The 12722-nt window shown below is 56.6% G+C and overlaps 1 protein-coding gene across 1 annotated transcript in view; it reads right to left on the bottom strand.

The window, feature by feature from the left end:
• Nucleotides 1-5688, bottom strand: part of ANKRD33B (ankyrin repeat domain 33B) — an 83491-nt gene extending 77803 nt beyond the window's left edge. Inside the window, exon 1 of the mRNA XM_049648276.1 lies at nucleotides 5120-5688. Within this exon, the coding sequence (XP_049504233.1) occupies nucleotides 5120-5473 (354 nt within the window). The 5' untranslated portion in view covers nucleotides 5474-5688. The remainder of the gene's footprint in view (nucleotides 1-5119) is intronic.
• Nucleotides 5689-12722: the final 7034 nt, after the last annotated feature.

Below are 12722 nucleotides of genomic sequence, written 5' to 3' on the forward strand. Positions count from 1 at the left end.
TAAAATAAAATAAAATAAAATAAAATAAAATAAAATAAAATAAAATAAAATAAAAACAAAGATTCAGAAAAGCACATGGACCTCCCTACTGATGCTGGGCCCAGAGCAAAGCCCCCACCCCTGCATGGTCCCTGGGGAGGAAGAAGCACAAATCGGCCAGCCTGTCTGCCGCATGCACGTGTCGGCTTCAGCTGACCGCCTCTCTGCTCCGGCCCCTTGGGCTCCGGCCTAATCTGCTTGTTCTCCCTTCCCACCCCTCCCCCACACTTCAGAATCTACGATAACACACTAACATACATCCCCAACAGCAAAGTCAAGCTCCCTGCCCACAAGCTCCCGAGCTTGACTGCCTGCCGGCCCTCAGCTCCACAGAGGCCAGAAGTCACTTTCCATCAACGCAAGGCCACTCTCGGCACATTCAGTGCATGAGGCCTGGGAGCCGCCGAAGGGCTGGGTGTGAATTCCAAACCACCTGAGTCTCAGTTTGGGGAAAGGTGATTCCAAAGTTTGTAAATCTCCCTGCTGCATTCGAAAAACAAACAAAAAACAAAAATCGAACCCAAATTTTTCCTTACGGGTGTGTCAAGATAAAAAAAGGCCCAGTCACTGCTGCAAATGTATAAAACGCGAGTGAAGGAAGAGTTCGCCCGTGTGGAGGTGTGGCTTTGCTGAACCGAGAGACAAGAGACAAAGGGGCGGAGGGGACTTTGGAGAGTCCCTAGAAGTTAACCATTTGTGAGAAGAGTTACAGCAAGAAAGGAGTGCAACAGGGGTGCGTGGGTGGCTCAGCTGGCTAAGCATCTGACTTCGGCTCAGGTCCTGATCTCACCCTTTGTGAGTTCAAGCCCCGCATGGCGCTCTCTGCTGTTAGGGCGGAGCCTGCTTTGGATCCTCTGTCCCACTCTCTCTCTCTCTCTCTGCCCCTCTCCTGCTCGTGCTCTCTCTCTCTCTAAAAAAGAAACATTTTTTAAAACATTAAAAAAAAGGGGGCGCCTGGGTGGCTCAGTCAGTTGAGCGTCCAACTTCGGCTCAGGTCACGATCTCACGGTCTGTGAGTTCGAGCCCCGCGTCGGGCTCTGTGCTGACAGCTCGGAGCCTGGAGCCTGCTTCAGAGCCTGGGTCTCCCTCTCTCTCTGCCCCTCCCCTGCTCACGCTCTGTCTCTGTCTTTCAAAAAAATAAGTAAACATTAAAAAAAAATTATAAACAATAAAAAAAGGGAGTGCAATATTTTCAATTTAGCATAATTGGGTCTAATTTGGTTCAAGAGCTATCTGACACGCAAAGTGCTGTTCTGCAACAAGGAAAGCAGCACAAACACGTCCTTTGGCTTCAGTCCTGTCTCCAGAGCTGTCACAGCCATAAAGGTGGAACTCAGGAGATAATAAGTGGAAGAGAAGAATTAAGAAAGAGAATTATGGCAGCTTGCAGTGTCCCCAAGTCAGAGGGAACAAAACCACCATAAATCTAAATGACAGCAAGAACACAGTTTGAATGTTACTGGAGAATCATTTGACAAATATTTACGTGTTGCATATTAAAGTATGCAATCCTTTTAGAGCAATAAATAGTTTAGAAAAAAACCGTATGCTGACCCACATCCAAGATAAAACCCATCTCAGGAGCCAGAAGAGAGCACGTTTTTAAACAAGACACATCTGATCCTTGGTTACTCAAACCAAATGAAACATCTGTCAGCTCAGGAAGCACGCCCTTCTTAACTAACAGGAGATTATTAGCTCAACAAGTATACCCAGAAAACCTTTCAGAGCCTTTACAGACATTTCTCTTCTAGAAACCTGGCTGTGGGCTATAACTCTGAGCTGTGCATTCTGCTGTTCGCGCAATTACCCCTCTACTCCCAAACCTCTCTCTAGGGCTTTCTGTAAGGTTTTTACTGTCACTCATTGTGATAAGCTCGTAGATCAGGCCCAAAGGGCTCATGCCTCAGGGTCTTTGCACCTGCTTTGCCCTCTGCCCAGTGTGCTTTCCCCCACCTATCTCCTCTACATCTTAGTCAGATGTCACCTGCTCTCTCAAATGACCACTCTCAATCCCTGAACCCCTAGACTGTGCTTACCCAGCTCCAGATGCTGCTGGCTAGATCCCTGCGAAGGTGCCCCTGAGATGAGAACCTGAAGGCAGTGGGTGAGCGAGTCATGTGGCCATCTGGAGAGGCACACCTCAGCCCCAAGGCTGACCGCTGTCATGCTGAAAACAGCTGGCTTCCCAATCTCCTGTTTCTTAGCCAGCTGCCCTGGGCCAGCCTCTTACCACCTGACCCAGGTTGGCCTCTCCAGCTCAGGCTCCTACATCCCCCCCCTCTCTGTACCACCCCACAATCAACCATACTGCCCCTGCCAACACCCCCTTGGCTCGGTCAGCCAGATCAGAACATCTTCCCTCCACTCCCCCCAAGTCTCCCCTGGGCTCCCGGGATGCTCCAAGCTGCTTGCATTGGAGACATTAGCCCCACATCTCTTTAGACTGCCTTCGGGGGCCTGCCTCTGGCTCTAAGCACCAGGAGCTATTACTCTCTGGGTTCTCTTCTCAAATAAAAGGTGGCCTCGTAAAGACAAGCACTGTTTGATTTTTCTCCGCGTCTCCTACGGGACCTAACCACTGCCTGGCACAAAATACGTCTGCAAGAAACGCTATGCAATGACTTGCTACCCCATTTGCCACTGGTCGTGTATTTGCACTTTACAACACTTAATTCTCAGTTTTCACAGGAAGAGGGAGGCTGTTTGATCAACAGAATCCAGGAGCCACTGGGAAGAACAGAAGCTCTGGCCTCCCTCCTCCCCCAAAGCACCTAACGCAGGATTTGCTCCTGATGAGAAGATACAGGGGCCCAGGGGTCTTGCAGTGTGTCAGACGGGTACCGTTTCTCCATCCTGATTTGGAGGGGAGCAGAGAGGAGGAGACTCAATGCAGAGGAACAAAGAGAGACTCTGTAATCAAGGGGAAAAGCCGAGAGAAAAAGAGCTTTGCCTGGCAGAAGAGAAAAGTGCCGGAGGAGGCTGGCGAGAAACAGACAAGATGCTAAACAAGGGCCATGTCAGGGGCGCGTGGGTGGCTCAGTCGGTTGAGCATCCGACTTCAGCTCAGGTCATGGTCTCACAGTTCGTGGGTCCGAGCCCCGCATCGGGCTCTGTGCTGACAGCTCGGAGCCTGGAGCCTGCTTTGGGTTCTATGTGTCCCTCTCTCTCTATCCCTCCCCACTCATGCTCTGTCTCTGTCTCTAAAAAAATGAATAAACATTAAAAAAAAATTTTTAAGAAATAAAAAAATAAACAAGGGCCATGTCAGAGCGCCGTGTGCATGAGGGGGTCGCGTACTCACCACGCCAGGAGGTACAACTAGGAAACCGAGGCAGAGAGGCTGGACCCTGTTCCGCTGTCCATTTCTACTGTCCTCCCCCGACTCTATGCTGAGGGAGTGGCTTTCAAAAGTAGCCCAGAAACCCAGTTGGTCAGGCCCAACTCCCCTGGCATCGGCTTATCGTTCAGTTGGCTTGAAGGCGGCCATTCCCAAACTTTTATTTTTTGCCCCCGAAGGGAACATAATAAAGCTGAGCCCAGGGGAGCCTCGAAGTGGGGGCTGCCCAAGCCAGGCTGGGCCTCTGCCCACCCGGGCCCACTGGAGACCCCAGGGTGCCCAGGACACAGGACCTACCGGCCCCCCACCATGTTCTTCCAGATCCCTGTGGGGCTTCCTTTAAAAGCAGGGCCTGATGCCTCCTTCAGGAAAGAGAGTTCTCCTGTACACATCTGTGTGTGAAAACTCACCTGAGTAATAAATAGCAAAAGCAGAGCTGTAGAAACGGCCCCAGCAGCCCACGCACCTTCCCAGAGAGGGGGGAGGGAAGCTGGGATACAGGCACTGTCCTGAGTCACAAGGCCACACAGGGCTCAGGGTTGCACCAAGCACAGTCCCTTCTGCCATTTCACACGCTGTGTCAAGCGAGCCGCCCAAGTGGCAGAAAGTGACACCAGCGGGTCCCAACTTGACTGAGCCGAGCCCAAAACACAGGCAGAGACAAACCACCCTGCTCCAGAGATAAGCCAAAGACACAGGGTCACAGCTCACAAGTAAAATCGCGGCCTTTCTGTCAGCTAGGGCAAGGGAGCAGGTGCACCTGCACTCCAGAGTTGTGCGAGGCTGAGGCTGCAGACGCCCCTGGAGACTGTGACAGTCAGGTGAGAAGCAGCCGCTGTCCACCCAGCGCAGGCTAACGGGCACTTGGTCGCTGTGGTCGCTGTGCGGTTTTTCCCTCCGTGTGCTGGGTTGTTCTAGTCATTCTCAAGTCTTCGAAAGCCAACTTTTTCTTTCCTTTTCTAGATGCGCCCTGCCATCTGTGAGTCTTGACGTGATTAATGGATACCCCGTGCCTCTCTCCACCTCCACCTCTGCCGGCCCTATTTGGTGGGTGTCTGCCCCTCCACTGCCCTTCCAGAACCTGCCTCCGGGGACCCCGGCTGGCCCTGGCTCCTGACGGTGACCATGCAGATCACGCTCGCAGGTCGCCACGGGCAGCAGGGCCGGGGGCTGGGGGCGGGGGAGGTGGGCGGCAGGCACTCCGGGAAGCAACTCCGAATCCCTGGGGCCTGGAGGCGCCCGCCCGCGCTCGGGCGTAGAAGGGAAAGGGCAAGGTCACCGAGGGGCGCCAGTGGGGCTCCGGGCAGAACCGTTTTCCCTGCAGGCGAGGAAGGGTAACGGTCGGGGGGAGCCCAGATCGAACAGCCCCGACGAGAGGTGTCCAACCTGGATCCGAGCGCGGGCCCCCGGGGGGGGGGGGGGGGGGGGGGAATTCAAGGGCAGGAGGACTCCGGGGGCGGGAAGCGACCAGGAGGCAGCGAGGACGCGAGATTAGCTGCGTCTCCCGCGGCGCTGTGACCTCGGGCAGCGCCCCCCCCCCCCCCCCCCCCCCCCCCCGCCCGTGACCCCGGCCCGGGATGCGCAGGCCACCCCCGGCGCCGCACGCGCCGCACGCCCAGACAGCGACGAAGAGGCGCGCTGGGCGGCGGCAGAGGCGCCGCGGGAGCCTGGGCAGAGCCGGGATCGGGGTGGCGCGGAATGGCAGGGAGGGATCCGAACCCTGCGGAGAAGCCAACTTACCCGGCCGTTGCGGTCGGTCTCCTGCACCTCCTCGGCGCTCGGCCCCCGCCGCACCAGCGCCCTCAGCAGCCCCACGTCGTTGGCGCAGGCGGCGCGCAGGAGGGTCGCCTCCTCCGGGACGCCCTCTGGGACGCTCTCCGCGCTCGCGGTGCCGTATTCCTCCTCGCCTCCGAAAGGGTAGAAGGAGTCGTCCGAGGCGATGCTGCGGGTGTCGGGCAGACACGAGAAGTCCTCGTACTCCTCGTAGTCGGCAGGGTCCGCCCCGGCCTGAGCGTCCCGGGGTGGGGACGGCGGCTGCGGAGACACGCGGCGCGCCCCGCCGCCCTCCGGCCCGGGCCCGGCCAGCAACACCATGCCGGCGGCCGGGGCGCGGGCCGGGAGACCGGGGCGCGGGGCGTGCACCGAGGTCACCGCCCCTCGTCCCCCGCGGCCCCAGAAGAGCGGTGCTCCGCGGGCCCCGGCCCGGCGGAAACGAGCGCCCGGCGGCCGCGCTCGAAGACTAAAGTCGCCGCAGGCGGGAGAAAAAGCCCCTCGGGGGTGGGAGGAGCCGCGGGGGCTTTCCGGGCGCGGCGGGCGGGGACCGCGCGGGGGGGGGAGGAGGGCGGGGCGGCCGCGCGGGCGGAGGCGCGCGCCCCGGGTCCCCCGCCCCTGCGCCCGGCAAAAGTTCGGAGCGCAGCGAGGGCTCCCCGGCGCCGGAGCGCGGAAAAGCACGCGCCCGACAACTAGCAGCAAGGCCCCGGGAGCCCGGACGCCGGCGCCTCGGGCGGCGAGCGGCCCCGCCCTCTCCTTCGGCGTCCCGGGGGAGGAGGGCGAGGGTGGGGGCCGGGGGACCCCGCGAGCGGAGCCTGCTTCCCGCCCCGGGAGCCTCCAACACCCCTCCCCCGCGCCCCCCCCCCACCCGCCGTGGCCCGGCACCGCCCGGGGCGTCAGGCCTCCCGGTCGGGGTTGGAAGTTTCTGGCGTCGGAGCCACTGAGCTCGCTTTTCCACGTCCCCGGGAGCCGGGGCTCGGGGTGGGGGCCGACTCCACTCCGAGCTCAAAGCGGGGAGTCGCCGCGGGGCGCGGAGGACTAGTGGGTGCACGGGCGGCGGGGCTTGGGGCCGGGGCTGCCCGGCGGGTCGCGCCCCCCTGAACTGGGAGCTCCCGGAGGGGAGGGGCCGCAGAGTCCCCCGGTCGCGCAGCCCCCGGGCCCACTGTGGCTGGCAGGCTGCTCCTAAAAGAGCCACCCTAGGGCGGCGTCTCAGGGCCTTAGTGGAAACTGGGGGGCGGGGGGGGGGGGCTCCAGGCCGGGGCTGTGAGGCTTCCCTCCTCCCCCACTCCTAGCCAATGTCACCGCGCCTGGATCTGCGGAGTCAAGACAGAGAACCGCGTGAGGCCGCGACCGGGCGCTGACACGGCGGCCGGCTGCCAAACGCAGAGAGCGGGGCCGCGGGAGACTGCCGCGGTCCGGTCCGGCGCCGCCGCCCCGGCCTGGGGGTGGAGGTCTGCCGCGGGGAGCCCCCGACCTCGGGGAAGACGGTGTGCGGCGGGCCACAGCCTCGCGGAAGAGGCTGTGCGCGGAGGGCGCTGCGGGGAGCCCGGGTTGGAAGAGTTGCCCCTTTGGCAGAAGAAACCGTTTGGGTCGTGGGGGCGATGCGGGTCCCGCGAGGGGCACAGCCACGCCTCTCTCTGCCCCCCCCCTCCCTCCTTTGCCTTTCCACCGCTGTTGACAGCGTGCCCACCCGGGGCCGGCCCGGGCAAGGCCCCCGGGGCCCCAAGGTGGACGCGACCAGGCAGACGAAACCCCCGGGGGGGGGCGGGGGGGGGGGCTAGCTTAAGGACCCCTGGCTTGGGAGGGCGAGCGGAGGGGCTCAGTAGGGGAACACGGTCAAAAATGCCCTGGGTGCGCGGTGGGGCCGGAGCCAGGTTGACCTGCGAGCCCTCGTGAGCCTGTCTCACTGGGCGAGACCCTCCGTGGCGATCACGCGGACCTCCGGTGTCATCGGAGCCGGCTCAGAACCCAGCGTCCGCAGGGCTCACGAGGGTGCGGGGGGGGCGGCTGACAGCGACTTCTGGCGAAGACGCATCCACGCCTAAGCGCTCCCTGAGCTAGCAGTGAACTCAGGTGCCCTGCTCCCTTCTCTACTGGGGACTTTCTTTCCGACGTCAAAAATACCCAAGTCATGGTTTGCTTCTCACCTTTTTCTGTAACTGGCCACATTTACATAAATTCCCACTGGGAATTTCCCCCTTTTCAGGGTTGCCAGTGGTGTTAGCGTTTCCAGAGGCCCGTCAAATACAGTCAGGGGATTTACAAGTTGAAATGCCGCCCTCCCACCCCCATCCCAGGTCAGGGTTGAGTTGGCTAGCCCTCCCCTCCCAACCTTGTAAGGCAGCGTGTGGTTTTAAAGAAAGAACTCTAGCGGGCTGCGGCTAAACACGGCAGCCCCGTGGCCCTCATCACCCCACTACTGAGCAACATAACTTAGGCCCTATGTTCAGAGTTCACCACTTCCTCCTTTTCTTTCTTAGAAATTTGGATCCCAATAGCACCGGGATGGGGTTTTCCCTTGAAAGATAAATTTGTGGAGCCGTTTACTCCAAATGAGAACTAGCTGGCCATTTGCCAGTGACCAGACTCCCAACCCGGGCTGACCGTTTTCAAACCCTTTTAGAAGCGCACCCCTTTTACCCCAAAGACAATGGATTCTCAATGTGCCAAAAGAACACAAAATGAGGCATATGTATTTTTAATAAAGTCAACACTTACACGTTATGCGTACAAGATCTGCAGAGCAAGGAGAAAGTAGCTTATGAAAACTGCCAACACACTCAGGATAACTATAAATCAACATTTTGAGAAACTGTGTCGGATCCAAGACGAAGCCCACCCCACCGTTCAGAGCCAGGGCTGGAGGGAGGATGGACTGGGAGAGTGGTTTTAAACCTTTGCACGTCTGTCTGGAATTCAGCACACAATTACTGTGAAGTTACCCTGTTATTAAAATTAAGATAACCTGGGGCGCCTGGGTGGCGCAGTCGGTTAAGCGTCCGACTTCAGCCAGGTCACGATCTCACGGTCCGTGAGTTCGAGCCCCGCGTCGGGCTCTGGGCTGATGGCTCAGAGCCTGGAGCCTGTTTCCGATTCTGTGTGTCTCCCTCTCTCTCTGTCCCTCCCCCGTTCATGCTCTGTCTCTCTCTGTCCCAAAAATAAATAAACGTTGAAAAAAAAAATTTTTTTAAATAAATAAATAAAAAAAATAAAATTAAGATAACCATAAGTCTTGATGATATAAACGGCTCCGAAGGATCTGCTTCTCCAAATATGTTGCCCGGTGGGCACAGAGAGCTAGCTGATGTGAGGGGAATGAAAAAGGCTTTTTATTTTTTATTTTCTCGTAGGAAAGGCGTTGTGGTTTGGGGTAAAGAGCAGATTCTGATACCAGACCCGGCTTCTTGTTATGATTCCACCACTGCTGAATTGGAAGCCAAAGGTTCTAGATTTTGAAAGTGTATTACTGTGGATATACTCAGGCATACTGTGGGTATAACCTTAATTCGGGGAGGGGGAGGTTTTTTAAGCCAAATGGGAAGAAAAACACTAATTATAGGGAACGCATTAATTTTGCTGCCTGTTACAAACGATTCCCAACTAGAATCGAGAGAGATGCTTGCAAATAAAGAAGAAAAAGCAGTGTGTTTATCAATTTTGTTAACCCTGTTGCCCTCCCCCCTCCCCCGGCCGGTAGCAATAAAGCTCATTAACATGAAGACGTTTCTTAGCTTGGCTTTGGGCTTTGGGCTTTGGGAGGGAGCTTCGTGGGCTGGCCTGCGTCTTGCTTTCTTGGGGTCCGGACTGAATGACAGGCACAGTTAAAAGAAAAGGGGAATAAGGCCAGTCCCTGTGGTTGGTGTCAAAGGAAGAAAACGGGGTCTCGGGGTGGGTCTGGGGCTGTGGAGGAGCCCATAGGCTTGGCTTCGCGAAAAGGCTGAGAAGCTGCCTGTTCTTGCTCCCGCCTTCCCCTCGGAACGCAACTTCCAGACGGAGCTTGGAGATGCACATGGCCTTCTAAGGTCAGCAGTGGGCTCCAGCAAGCTCCCCTCTTCCTGTGTGAGAAGAGGAAGAAGGGATGGGAGACAGGACACCTTTCAGTCACTCGTTTTTTGAAAACAGTTTAAGCAAACCAGAATCCTTTGATCTGGAGTTTTTGCAAATTTCCCTGGGTTGATGACAACGAGGGAAGCAACTTAGAGTATCCTGAAATCAATCTATAGAATGACGAGACCAGCTTACCTTTCTGAGCTGCTTAGAAGTAGAAGAGTCTCTGTGTGTATTTCTGGATCTCCTTATTGAAGAGATTACCTGCTGTTTGGCCCTAACGCCTTTCAACTGACGGACACAAGAGCCCGCTCTCTCCGTGACCTGAGTGGGTCTAACCATTTAACAGCTTCGTTTGCTTTTAGGGAGGATTTCTGCCTTGGAGGTTAAATATGTGGAAGATGTCTGTGCAAGGGCACCTGATGCCAGTTCTTCCTTTTTCCTGCTCTTGACAAGGAATTAGCAGTAACAGGGCATAGCGAGGGACGCCATGTTGACTCAAGGACAAAAGGCCTTGGGTCTTCATCTGAATAAAGTTGGTTCTTTTTTAAGATCGAGGTTATGATTCTGAAGGCCAATTCGAGGAGTGACATCTGATGTCAAAAGCTGTTAAGCAACTTACACAACAGAAGGCTTCTCCGTGACCCCTGGCCTCCCACCCCAAGTACAGGGCAAATGCCCCCCCAGGCCCCACCCCTGCCCTTCTGCCATCACTACTTCTTTGTTCACGCCCCTGGAATAGCTCTTACAGCCCCGTTCTCCAGTAATTTTTGCAGAACTATCCTCCTTAAAACGCGAGGGTTCACCGAATTCAAAATCAAGTCTTGATGTCTGGCAGCTAAGCGGGTACCTCGCCGTCTTGAGTGGTGCTCAATAGGTCCTTGTTAGAGGAGAGGCAGGCAGGGCTGCTAGGCCAGCCCCAGCTGTGTCTGGGAACCTTCTGGATTTATACGCGATAGAGCACAAGAACCTGAACTTTCTTTAGCCATTTGTACTTCCAAGTCCCTGTTTCTTCAGGAATTAAAAAACAGAAACAAAAACAGTGCACTTGGGATTCCCACCTGGGTGGGAGGACTTGGGACCCTGAGCAATGTCCAGGGCAATGTGCCAGCTTCTGACCTTCTGTGGTTTCCCGTAAAGCCAGATTAATATCAGGAATTTTTGTTACGTTTATTTATTTTGTGTGTGTGAGAGAGACAGAAGGAACGGTGGAGGGGCAGAAAGAGAGGGAGAGAGAGAATCCCAAGCAGGCTCCATGCTGTCAGCACAGAGTCCTCCGTGGGGCTCAAACCCACAACCTGACCTGAGGGGCCTTCTCAGACCTTCCTCACTGCCCTCAAGCCCAACCCACCGCCCTCCTCAGAGCCGTCGCCTCCTGCTCCACACAGAAGATGAAACCAATCTCCTCTGGACTCACAGTCACCTTCGCTGACACTCATCTGCCTCTCTGGCCTTTGTCACCTCTCAGTTGCCAGTGGAAGAGGCTCCCTCCCCCACAGCCAGATCCAGCGCCCTCCTCCCTGGGGACTCTTAATACCTCCCTGTCAGGGTCCTCATATGTCATGCGGCACCTGTCCTCGGCCATCAACAACCCCTTTCAGATCTGCATCTTAAAACAGATTCTGCTCCCCCTCTGCCTCCCCCATCCTGCTGTGCTTTCACAAACGAACTTTCTGCAAGATAAATCTTCACCAAGCCCCAGTGTTCGTGTTTCAGTTACTCGTTTAAAAAATGTGGATTTTTTTGTTTGTTTTTCAGACAGAGAGAGAGAGAGAGGGAGAGAGGGAGGGAGGGAGAGAGAATCTTAAGCAGACTCCATGCTCAGCACGGGAGCCCGACAAGGAGCTCTATCCCACGACCCCGGGATCATGACCCGAGCTGAAATCAAGAGCCAGACTCAGAAGCTCAACCGACTGAGCCACCCAGGCGCCCCTAAAAACGTGTTTTTGAAGATTACAAAAGTCACATGTTTTTTTGGAAAAGCCTCCAAGCACTCTGAGTCCACAGAGTGGGAGGACGATGTCTCCCCTCTCGGTTGCCATTGTTACTGTTTGAATGTCTGTCATCTGCTTCTTCCCCTCCCCTGCTTCCCCCAAGGGACCTGCAGAGGCTTCTTCATGGACATTTCCAGCTCTGACCCAAAGTCAAGTCTCCACACGGCTCCCTGCCTGAACAGTGGCCCCCGAGAGGAGACACAGACAGGGTCGCCTGGACTCCCTCTGGCTGCCCACAGGGTAGTCCCTGCGGCTCCTCAAGGCAGAGCTGGAAAGCAGGGATGCCCCTTACTCCCGGCCCCCAGGACTCCAGGAAGGGGAAGGCAGTGGGAGAGGGGCAAGGCTGAAGGACAGTGAACTGAGTTCCCTCCAGAGTTCACCAGAGCACTCTGGTATTCCATTCTTGGACCAAACATATCCCCTGGTTTAAGATGATAAAATCGCAAAGTTCTGTTCTTCCCCCCCTCCCCCCCAATCTGGAGTTATTCAGTCAACTGGTTTACTGAGCGAAGCAGATGTACAATCAATGTCTCAATATGCACATTTCATCATAGATTTCCTCCACGGAGCCCTCCCTGCCACCACCCCCCCCTCCACCAGTGACTCATGCCCACATTCCCTGCAGTGGCAGCTGGTCCCCCTCACCGGACTGCAAGGACATTTCAGGGAGAGGCTCCCCTTTGAGACCTGGCTTCTGCTTTCTTCCTTATTAGCACAGATTCCCATCCCTCAAGCAGGTATCCTCGACAGTGTTTGTAAGTTTAGCGCTGATTTAATGGGAGGGATAGAAAAGCACTCCAGCTTGGTCCCGCTCTGTGAAGCAGCCGCTAGACTTGGGGAGGAGACGCGGGTGCCGGCCCACGTGCTCACCAGATAGGCGGTCAGTGTCCCCGATAGCCACCATCCGGGGCCGGGGGTCACTCCAGCAGGAGGGTTGCACGATGTCCCCACAGAGAGCAGGCCTGCGACAACGTCCTTGAATTTGGGGAGGCAAGCTGAAAGGCTTCCTCTGTTGAGGGGAGCAGCTTGACCGGAGTCCTTACGCGGGGTGGTCAGCTGAGGGGATGTGCCATCCAAACCTCACGGGGTGCGTGTGTCCAGTGAGGTTGCCCGTGTCACTGTTGTCTTGTCACGTAGGGCCAAGCGGCTCCAGTGGTCCCCATTCTCCCTGGCAGGATCGTGTCCCCCAACACATACCTAGGAGGACATAGCGTGATGGCTTTTTCGACGTCACCCAATTCTCTGGCTCTCTGTTACCAACGGCCTGTCACCGCTCACCATGTCGGACTCTGCTCTTTGAGCCCCAGATGCTTGGGCCCTTCTCCAGGTCGTCAGGGGAATGGCACCATTTCTGAACTCTATCAGCCCCAAAATACCTCATACCGAACTGAGTTTCTTTCTTCCCCGAACCAGCACTCCTAGGGCTCTCGGCTGTAGGTGTTCTCTCAACGTACCCTACTCCAGCCCACCCTACTAAAAGAAGGGTCCTGAAAAAGTGGGTGTGGTCCCCACCCTGGGAGGTGCTCAGAGCC

The sequence above is a fragment of the Panthera uncia genome (assembly GCF_023721935.1).
Source record: "Panthera uncia isolate 11264 chromosome A1 unlocalized genomic scaffold, Puncia_PCG_1.0 HiC_scaffold_17, whole genome shotgun sequence".
Taxonomy (NCBI): Eukaryota; Metazoa; Chordata; class Mammalia; order Carnivora; family Felidae; genus Panthera; species Panthera uncia.